The following is an 11,297-nucleotide window of genomic DNA, read 5'->3' as shown; positions in this document are numbered from 1 at the left end:
GGGGGAGTATGAGGGATGCGTACCTTGTTGTGTTGTGGATCCCGAGCTCGCCCCCCCTCCCGCCATGCCCGTGCAAGGTTAGGGTTTCAGGTGTGAGGTGGGAGGGAGAGAGTTCTTGTCGGATCTGGACACAACATGAGCAGCTCGGGTCGGCCTAGGAGGAGAGGGAAGGGTCTACCAAAGATAAGGTTGGGACAGAGTCCAGCGCCTGAGGAGGGGGTGAAAGTCGAGCACAGAGGGATGAGACGCGAGGGCGAGCTGCAGTGCGGGGGAGGGGAAGGGGAGGTTGGGGATGGAGGTGGAGGTCGCGTGGAGGCGAGCAAGGAGGACGGGGGTGCATGCTCTAGAGGGAGCGGACAGCCGCCACGCTGCGTGAGGTGGAGCGCAAGGAGCGGGGGTGGAGGAGAGAAGGGGCTGGCGGAAGGGAGGGGCTGGGGGGAGGTGGCGGCGGCGGAAGGGTTAGTGTTTGAGCAATGTGGAGGTGACGATCTGAATCGAGGGAGAGGAGTTAGGGTTTGAGCGCTGTGAAGGGGATAAGGGCTGAGAGGATGAGGGGGATGAGGGTTGGCGCGGATCCGAGAGTATCCGATGGTGTTTGATGAAGGATCCGTGTCAGATGCCACATACCTACCAGAACACATTAAACACTTTGAAGATGTTATGACCATCTAACTTGGTCGTAATTCATTAAAATAAGTTTTTTACAAGAAAAGCATTTTCTATTTTTCGAGGGTCAAATATGGTTTTTTGTGAAGGACCTACCAAATATTTCTGGCAAAATGGCGCCACACCATTTTTCGTTAGACCACATTTAACGTCCAATTGACCAAACGGTTTGGTGTCAAAACCTTTGATCCACCTCTCATGAAAAAGAAAAATTTCCGCCGATTCAGGAGGAAGTGAGTCAAATTTGAACTGCATCTGCCTCATAGTTTACTCTTTATTTTTGCCAAAATCATTTTTAGGTACATAAGTATCTTTTTAATCAGAGAAACACCAAAAGTTTTGCAAGGTTTAACACCTAGCTATGAACGGTCATGCCCGGTGTTTTGACTGCATTTTGAAACGGTCATAAAAATTTCAAAAAAAACAAAAAAATTGGAAAACCTTCGCATTGTGTCATTATATGTGACCAAGCTACGAGGAAAAATAATAAAACTTGTAATACGGCAATTATTTTAAAACAGTGTTCTCAGAAATGAGCTATCATGTGTGAAGATTCATGGCTTTCAAGCCAAATGATCAATCTTATGGTCACATTCATATCATAGTTTGTTCCAATAATCTAATATTGTGCACAAGGGTGCATCTTGGAATGGCAAACAATGTTGTCTAAGGAAGTTTTCATTTTCTTTGGACGAAAATTTCATTTTCCATTTTTCGAGTGCCCAAAATGAGTTTTTTTGCGAAGGACCTACCATATATTTGTTGCAAAATTAGATCAAATCAATTCTATAAAATATTATTCCATATTTAATTTACAATTGACAAAATGGTCAGGTGTCAAAAGATTTGATCCACCTCTCGTGAAAAAGACAAATTTCCGCTGATTTTGGAGGAAGTGGGTCAAATTTGAACTGCACCTTTCTCATAGTTTGCTTTTTCTTTTGTTTTAGAAATCATTTTTAGGTACATAAGAGCATAATTGGTTTGATGCCAAAAGTTGGCATGCCAAATTTTGGCAACTGCCAAATATTGGATAGAGATTGGTTGTTTGCCAATTCTCGTTGTCAATCTCACAAAAAGTTGCCAAATGTTGGCTTGCCAAATGTTGGCAGCAAACCAATTATACTCTAAGTATCTATTTAATCAGAGAAACACCAAAAGTTTTCTAAGATACAAGCACAGCTAGGAACGATCATGCCGCTGTTTTGACCGCATTTTGAAATGGGCATGAAAAATCAAAAAATCGTAAAAAATTTGGAAAACCTTCACATTGTGTCATTATATGTGACCAAGTTACAAGAAAAAAAATAAACTTGTAATACAAAAATTATTTTGAAAAAGTGTTCTCAGAAATGAGCTATCATGTGTGAATATTTATGGCTTTAGAGCCAAATGATCAATCTTATGGTCACATTCATGACATAGTTTGTGCAAATGATCTAATATTTTGCACAGGGGTGCATCTTGGAATGGCAAAATATGTGGCCTAAGGAAGTTTTCATTTCTTGGACGAAAAATTCATTTTTCCATTTTTCGAGTTCCGAAATGAGTTTTTTTGTGAATGACCTACCATATATTTTTTGCAAAGTGGACCAAATAAATTTTATAAAATATTAGGCCATATTTAATGTACAAATGACCAAATAGTTGGGCGTCAAAAGTTTTGATCCACCTCTTGTGAAAAAGACGAATTTTCGCCGATTCAGTAAGAAGTGGGTCAAATTTGAAATGCAGCTGCCTCACAGTTTGCTATTCATTTTTTCCAAAAATATTTTCTAGGTATATAAGTATCTATTTAATCAACAAAACACCAAAAGTTTTTGAAGATTCAGCCACTAGCTAGGAACGGTCATGCCCACCGTTTTGACCGCATTTTGAAATGGGCATGAAAAATTAAAAAAATCAAAAAAATTGGAAAACCTTCGCATTGTGTCATTATATACTATATTATAAGTAACATGAAAATAAATAAATTTGTAATATGACAATTATTTTAAAAAAGTGTTCTCAGAAATGAGCTATCATGTGTGAAGATTCATGGCTTTCAAGCCAAATGATCAATCTTATGGTCACATTCATCGCATAGTTTGCTCAAATGATCTAATATTGTGCACAAGGGTGCATCTTGAAATGGCAAACAATGTTGCCTAAGCAATTTTTCATTTTTCTTTCGACGAAAATTTCATTTTTCTATTTTTCGAGTACCCCTAAGTTTTTTTTGCGAAATTGGACCAAATCAATTTTCTATAATACTAGGCCATATTTAATGTACAATTGAGAAAATGGTTTTATGTCAAAAGTTTTTGATCCACCTCTCGTGAAAAAGACAAATTTCTGCCGACTTAGTAGGAAGCGGGTCAAATTTAAACTACAGCTACCTTATAGTTTGCTCTTTATTTTTTCCAAAAAACATTTCTAGGTAGACAGTGGCCGAGGGCCCCAACTCCAGAGCGCGTAAACTGGCATGTCATCCATGCGGTCACCGTGTTACCGTGGCATTGCCACGTGTTCTGGGCGGCCTAGGCATGTATGTTGGGTTGGGCACTCCCCGATAGGTGTTAGGAAGAAGAATACAACAGAAAAACTCACGAGGAGACTGAACTAAATTTAAACATGAATTAGCTGCCAAGTGTTTGATTAGCGGTGGGGTGAATGCACATGGCCAATGGGCCTGAGTTTTGGCTTAGGATGATCATCTACTAATGAGTATGTCTTGGCAAATTTGCAGCTCAAATAGAGAAGCCTAGGTGGCACTTGCTTTGCAAAGTACCACACTAGATAGAAATATGGATGTTGAAGCTGGGCTCAAATGAATGAATGAATTGAGCTGACAATTGGTGGAGGATGGTCATTTAGGCATTGGAAAGCACTGTAAAAATTGGATACCATTTGAACATGCCAAACTTGTACTTCCTTCACAATGCTCTTCTCTGGATAGAAACTTGGAAAAATTATTGGGATAAATTTGCTAAATGAAGTGAGCTCAAATTTTGTGAATGGAAGTTATATAGGTAGGAACATGTCCTGGTAAATTTTCATCAATAATTAAGCAATATAAAATATATTTGCTTCACAAACTGAAAATATGACCAGAATAAAAGACTGGATAATGAGCTCACATGGATTCCTGGATAGAGATCAAATTTTATGGAGAGTGATGATTTGAGCATATGGAAGATTTGGAAAAAAAATATCAGATCATTTGGATAAAAGTAGCTAGTACTTCCTTCACAAAGCTTCTCTCTGGATAGAAACTTTGGAAAATTTCTGAGGAAGATTTACTAGGAAAATGGAGCTGAATATTGTCATGTGACAAAGATTAGGATATGGAAGAGTGCCCAAAACGTTTGAGGACAATAGGAGGGGTCTAGATAGCACTTGCTTTGCAATGTGCCAATCTGGCTAGAAAATAGAAATTGAAGCTGGGCTCACATAGATGAATTTGGATTGAGCTGCAATTTGGAGGAGGATGATAATTTGGGCATATGAAGGCACTGTAAGGATTTCATACCATTTCGATAAATAAAAATGGTACTTCCTTCAGAATGCTCTCCACTGAACAGAAAAGTGCGAAAAATATTGAGGGAAATCGGCTAAATTAAGTGAGATAAAATTTGGTGGAGGGAGGTTCTATGGGCAGGGTCATGTCGTGATAATTGTTTAGCAATTATAAAGCAATATAAAATATAGTTTCTTCACAAACTGAAAATATTACCAGAAACAAAGATTGGATTGTGAGCTCCCATGGATTGTAAGATGGGGCTCATATTTGGTGGAGAGATATGATTTGGGCATGTATAACATGTGGAAAAAATTCAGTTCATTAGGATATGCCTAGCTAGTACTTCCTTCACAAAGCTTCTAGTGAACATAAACTTTGGAAACTGAGGATGATTTACTAGGAAAATGGAGCTGAATTTTGTCATGAGGCAATGATTTGGATAGGAATGAGTGCCCAAATATTTTGTGGGCAATCAAGAAAATATAAATAACACTTCCTTCACAAAGTGCTATTCTGAACAGAATAAGAAAATGAATATTCCTGAATTATTTTTGAACTAAGCAAGGAACGTTTTTAACATATTTTAGGAGGATATTATCCAAAGAATTTGTGAGATTTTTTGGGGAATGGCAGAAATGTAGGTTGCTTCACAATCTAGGGCAAAACCTAACACATGGACATGACACATAGGCAAAAATTGACACATGGACATGCCACATAGGCAAATTTAATGAGGTGGCACCTAGTCATAGCAATGCACCACAAGTTACAAGGCTATGACCATCTATATTGGTCGTGATCAGCTAGAAATATGGCAGCGGACCAGTTTGGAGGCCCCCGAACAGCTTATGACCAATTGGTCTCAAATGGTCGTAGATTTACGACCATTTCTTTCAGGATCGCTGACAGAAGGTCACAAGTTGACATATTTCTTGTAGTGGTCCCATGATGGCCACAACTACCATGTCACCGCGTCACCGGCATACCCAGCCGGTGTCTTGCCCGGTTCAGCGCAGAGCATCGTCATGCCCGCCTCGTCTTCATGGAAGCAAAGGAGCCATTCTTCCTATTCGGCTGAAGCATATCCCTCCCGGGCCACTCCGATGAGCGGCGCAGCCGGACACAGGGAAGATATGGCGAAGGCGAAGGCCACGGCGACCATCTTCACCAGCCCTAGAACCAACTTTGATCCGTTCTTCACGGAGGTGGAGGCTACTCTTGCCCTTCCGCTGAAGCATATACGTCTGTGGCTCACGTCAGTCCGTGAGTGGCGGAACCGTACATAGGGAATCCATGTCGTGGGAATGTAGATCCACCGCGGCCGGCATTATACTAGCATAGTCCGCTATAATTTAGTTGAAATATGTCTGAAATGTAATAAATGTGCTCCAGTTTGTATGAAAACCATCCGGTTTACATGTAATTCGTCTGGTTTAGTTCAAAGGTAGTTTGAAATGTATGCGGGTTACATTGGATGGACGGCTCCCGCATCAGTGTCCACGGATTTGTCCCCCAGTCCCCCTGTCCGCGGACGGATGCCGGAGACAATTTGCAGGTCGGCACTGAAGATGCCCTCACTTCTTTTCACAACTACTAGTTGACTCTTGACCCTCCAATACTTTTATTCAACAGGTGAAGGCATATCTGATTGTAAAGATTAGTTAGCCAGGTATTATTCATCGACAAATCCTCCTTAGCAAGCCATTGAGCCACTGAATTAGTTTGACATCTAGAGTACCAGAGCGTAAAACCCTGAAAAAACACTACTCAACTCTCTCATCTCATGCAAAATATGAAAACCATCAAACTTCTCTCGTGCTTGCCATAGTCACTGTATATCTTGACATTTTGTCTTGATGTGCACCTTATGAATTCCTTCTCGTGCACTAGGATCAGCGTGTCACAACACAACACAACACACGTCTAATTTAAACATAATACTTCTACCTTCAAGTGATTTTTGTGGAATTCGTCACAAAAAAAGATTTTGTGGAATGGCTTCGTTAAACTTAGATTCAGCTTTGTTAGCAAAAAAAAATTTAATTGTGGTCGAGCTACAAGTTTATGAGTCATTAGTTGTATATGTTCTGATATGCTTGTATCGGTTGCATGCTTGTTCTAAGCTGGGTGCCTATGTTCCGATTTGGCCCTATCTGTGATTTACTCATTGCTCCAAATCAGACTGTCTTCGTCAAAGGTAGGTTTATTATGGAGAGTGTAGTTGCTTCCCATGAGATTATACATTCTGTTGCTTCCTATAATCAGTCTGGCTTTGTTCTTAAATTAGATTATGAGAAGGCCTATGATATGATTAATAGGGATTTTATTTTTGAATTAATTTCTAGTAGAGGATTTAGCCCACAATGGATTGCTAAGATTCAATCCCTTTTGGTGGGTGGTTCTGTTGGTGTCATAGTTAATGATGCCAACAGTGATTTTTTGTAGCTGCCAAAGGAGTGAGGCAGGGTGACCCTATATCTCCATTGCTTTTTAATCTTGTTGCTAATGTTCTTACTAGGATGCTTGTGAAAGTTGCTAGTAATAATTCTACTTCTAGTCTTTTTCCTTGTATCAAAACCTACTGGTGTCATTAGCATACAATATGCTGATGACACCTTAATATTTGTCGGTCCAAACCTTGACCATGCCAAAAATCTCAAATGGCTCTTGTCCTATTTTGAGCACCTTACTGGCATGAGAATTAATGTCCACAAATGTGACCTTGTTCCCCTTAATATGACCAGTGGTGATGCTCATATATTTGCTCAAACTTTTGGGTGTAGACTACCTATTACATACTTAGGTACTCCTTTACATAATTGCAAAATTATGAAAGAGGACTTATAACCTCTGGTTGATAGCATCATTAAAAGAGCAGCAGGATGGAGGGGGAGACTACTCTCTATGGGCAAGAAATTGATTCTTGTACAGTCCTGCCTTGCTAGCATTCCCTTTTACTTAATGAGGATTATCAAATTCCCTAAATGGGCTACTACCCTTATTAACTCTTAGCTTGATAATTGCTTCTGGGATAATTATGAAGGCCATTGCAAGTACCACTTAGCTGCTTGGGCGACTTTGACAATATGAATCTCTGCCTCTTTGCTTTTTGGTTAAGAAGATACCAATTGGATGAGGGAAAGATCTGGAAAAACATTGTTGATGCTAAGTATATAACCCAGTCCCGAAACCTATTTACTTGCCCTGTTGGGGGTGCCTCACTTATTAGGAAGGGTATCCCGTCAACAATTAAAGCAGTCAAATTTGGTTATTTTGGAAAATTGGCAATGGTAGGAAAGCTAGATTTTGGGAAGACCATTGGTTTGGCTCCCCCCTATCTACTCAATTAAGGGATGTCTATACTATCTGTAATGAACACAATTGCTCCCTTAATGAAGTGCAGGGTGGCTTGCAGCTAAACTCTCTTTAGGAGATGTTTTTCTGCTGAGCAGATCTCAAACTGGGAAGATCTAGTTAGTATTGCTTGCACCATCTGAGTCATGGATAGGGAGGATGAACTTGTGTGGAAGTATAATACTGAGGGTGTTTATTCTGCCAAGTCTTCCTATGAAATCATCAACTTGAGAGGGATTGTTCATTCATATATCCCTGCTATTTGGCATCTGAAAATTTCCCTCAGGGCTCAAATTTTCATCTGGCTTGTTTATATTAATAAAGTACTTACCAGGGACAATCTGTCTAAGAGACAAGAGGTGCATGACTTGACTTGTGTTTTCTGCACTGAATTAGAAAGTTGTAGTCATTTCTTAAACATGATGTTGTGGTTGAATTCTGGAAAGGTATCACTAGTCTTACTGGATTTGCTGGGACTCCTAATATGGAAGGACTAGCCTCGTGGTGGACTAGAGATGCTTCCCATAAAGTTGGAAATGTGGTTCACGCTGCAATTTTGTGGTCTTTCTGGAAAGTGAGAAATGATATGGTATTCAACCATACTTCATGGTCTGGCATGCAGGATCTATGGAGGAAAACAGCTACTACTCTGTCTTTGCGGAAGGTCCTATTCTCAGGCCTTGCAAGGGAACAACTCGAAGCAATCACGGTAAAGCTATATCACATGGCGAGAGGAACCCCTTTGCTGATGTGGCCAGACCCGGGCTAGAGCTCGGTCGTTGCTCCACAACGGTTCGAGACAAAACACATGATCAGAAGCTGCGAATGAAAAAAAGGAGAGATGGATGAAATATGCTGATGTTTGGAGAGGATGATGCCCCTCTTCTCTTCCTATTGACTCTCTTTGTACTGATAGCTTATGGTTTTTTGTGTAAGTCTGTTGCGGCAGCACTGGAATTCCCAGGTTTTTTTTTGGAGAGGATGTTGCCCCTTTTCGCGTTTGCACTGTTTTTTTTTTCTTTCGTATCCTGCCGGAGCAGCTGTGGTGCTTGTACCCCTGCTTCCGCGTGCCTGTAAGATGTTTGGCTACCTAACACCTTTGGGCCTTGTTTGGTAATAGAAATGGGGCTGGGGCCTTTGGCCCTTTTTCTCGAGAAAAAAATTGTTCCACGCATATATGCGTGATTATATTGATCGGCGGTACTGGTAGTTGTTGGCGTGCTATATTTCCCATCATGGCAAGCATTGATTCATCCGGGAAACTGCCCATGAAGCCATATTTTTCATGCATGGATCACTTAACTTGCTCGCTGCTGTCTATTGTACTGATTCCAGTTTGTGAAAACTTAATGCTAGATTTGTACACATCACTGACAACCCACTAAAACGATGGCGATGGTTGTCCATGTCAAAGTTGTACATGTATCTGTTTCTAAAATATCGTTTCAAGCTCTTTGTGTAGGTTGATAATTTTGATGTAATTTTTTATCTCGGCAAAATCGACATAAAAACATGGCCATTTTTCAATAACAAAGTTTACAATGGAAGTTTTGGTCTGGTTATATTTGGTTGGACCTAGGGACGGATGTGATGTTTTTAGTGATCTTGAACTTCCACGTTGCTCCATTATTCAAGCATTATCAGACTTGTTGGTAGTGTGCATCTTATTATGCAGAGGTAGGATATTCGCTCATTGGGGTTGTATTAGCTCGATATAGCGTTTGCATGAAAATGCTCTTTATCAAAAATACAGGAGGATATCATGTGTTTGGTTTGAAAGATATGGGAGATAGAAGGATATGTCGTGTTTGCTTTGGAGTGTAGGAGGGAGCCAACAAATATATGAGCATTACCTCTAGATGCCGGCACAACAAACCTATTACAAAAAATGGCGAACAAGGGCACCCAGACACCCTATTATAAATAAATACTTTGGTAAAAAATATTGCGGGGTAATACTTTGGTAAATTACAAGCTATAAAGTATCGTTCACTAATTTTTAATCAACCAACATCCAGAGGGGCGAACATATTTTAACTACAATACAACGCACATGAAATTAACTAGAATAACTTATAGCTTGTAAACTGATCTTCATGCTAACCATCCTTGGATGAGAAGAACTGATGCAGCTTAGATGACATCTCTGGGAAGACGCGGGTCGGACGGTAGTCCTTGTTGAGGCAGACGATGGTCGCTGTCGCTTCCAATACAAGCTGCCATTAGAGGAGACCAGCATGAGTGTGTGTGGGATTGATCAATAGTGCGTGTTTGAGATTTATCAGTATAAAGGACATGGCGCGTTCATGTTGAGAAATACCAATTGCTTCACCTTATGATCCGGCAGCGTCTCGATGAAGTGATCAACGAGTATCCTCGCGCCCTTTATTTGGACAATCCTAACCTTGACGACAAACTTGGCACCTCGCTGCACATTAATCAAATGCGCATAGAGAGTGTGGTTACTAAATCTTTCTATTTTAGAGTTCGGGAACTGAAAAACTTGAGATTTCCGGTCTCAGAGGTTTCGGATGCGACATACTTTATCCATTGCAAATTAATTGGAGTCCTAGCTTTGTCCTCAGTCAAACTTGTTACAAACTTTGACCAAAGTCTATAGAAAGATACATCAATATCTACGACACATATTAGTTTCATCATAATATATATTTGCATACTATACATATTTTATGTTCAATAAATGTTAGCACATTTTTTATACATTTGGTTAAATATAGTTAAGTTTGACCTAGGATAAATCTTAAACTTTAATTAAATTAGAATAGAGGGAGCATGTGTGTACATACTCGTAGAGGCTTGAGGTACTTGAGGTTCAGCTCCAGAAGTGCCATCGCGTTGCCGGTGCGTGCTATGGAGGCCATGCTGAAGCCAATGCTCGCAGCCAGATCCTCTCGAGCTGCAGACAATTTAAAGTAAGAATCAAGATTGTGTACATAAAGGGTAAAGAACCCGAACTCTACTGCAAACAAACATCATTTTGGTCCCAACCGTTGTGGATGTAAGCAACATAAATGGCGTTGTTAACAACTCCATACTCGTCAAGTTCGTTCTCATGGACGGCCATCTCCACTTCGAAGAACTTGTCCGTCCTAATTTAATTTTATGAAAGAAACCACAAATATATGAAGCTATTTGACGAGATTAATGTTCTACTCCCTCCGTCCCATAATATAAGAGCGTTTTTTACACTATATTAAAAAAATGCTCTTATACTATGGGACGGAGGGAATACCAAATACCAATGGATGGGAAATAGTTTCATTTACAAGAACCTTAGTTTTGTATGTTGGCTGATGTTATTGTTGGAGTTGCCTTGGGAGCTGGAGGCAGGGACGGCGAGAACTTTCACATGCCGGGATTTGCTGGAGAGCATGGCGAGGTGGCCGGAGCGAGACCAGTTAGCTCTAGCCCCAGCATGGACCAAGCAAGGTGGTGGGTGGTGGGTATTGGGAGCGATATTAGTAGGAGGGCGGTGCATGATGAACATGGAATTGTATTGTTTGGTCTCATGGTGCCCGCCTATATATAGTGTACGTGTGTGCCGTTTCATTCTTGCCACATGGAACAGATGCCCGCTTAATGAAGTCTGATTTTTTTTCTTTGGGGGGGGGGGGGGGGGGGGGGGGGGGCTTAATGAAGTATGTTATCTTCCTTGGTTTTGTCTTCCACTAATCAGGGCTAGTCACATGTAAAAAATAGGGCTAATTAGAAGTTTTTCATAATTGGGTATGTTATGTTGTAAATTAAGGGTTAA

General features: G+C 40.5%; 1 protein-coding gene across 1 annotated transcript; it reads right to left on the bottom strand.

The window, feature by feature from the left end:
* Nucleotides 1-9,418: 9,418 nt before the first annotated feature.
* Nucleotides 9,419-11,020, bottom strand: LOC123064440 (acyl-acyl carrier protein thioesterase TE3, chloroplastic). The gene is made up of 5 exons (XM_044487925.1): nucleotides 10,816-11,020; nucleotides 10,532-10,632; nucleotides 10,330-10,439; nucleotides 9,855-9,950; nucleotides 9,419-9,738 (listed from the first exon to the last, which is right to left on the bottom strand). The coding sequence occupies exons 1-5, from the start codon at nucleotides 10,914-10,916 to the stop codon at nucleotides 9,622-9,624; spliced, it is 525 nt and encodes a 174-aa protein (XP_044343860.1). The 5' UTR covers nucleotides 10,917-11,020; the 3' UTR covers nucleotides 9,419-9,621.
* Nucleotides 11,021-11,297: the final 277 nt, after the last annotated feature.

This window comes from Triticum aestivum, chromosome 3B (genome assembly GCF_018294505.1).
Source record: "Triticum aestivum cultivar Chinese Spring chromosome 3B, IWGSC CS RefSeq v2.1, whole genome shotgun sequence".
Classification (NCBI taxonomy): domain Eukaryota; kingdom Viridiplantae; phylum Streptophyta; class Magnoliopsida; order Poales; family Poaceae; genus Triticum; species Triticum aestivum.
Note: the sequence above shows the minus strand (reverse complement) of the source record. Positions and strands in the feature narration are given on the sequence as shown.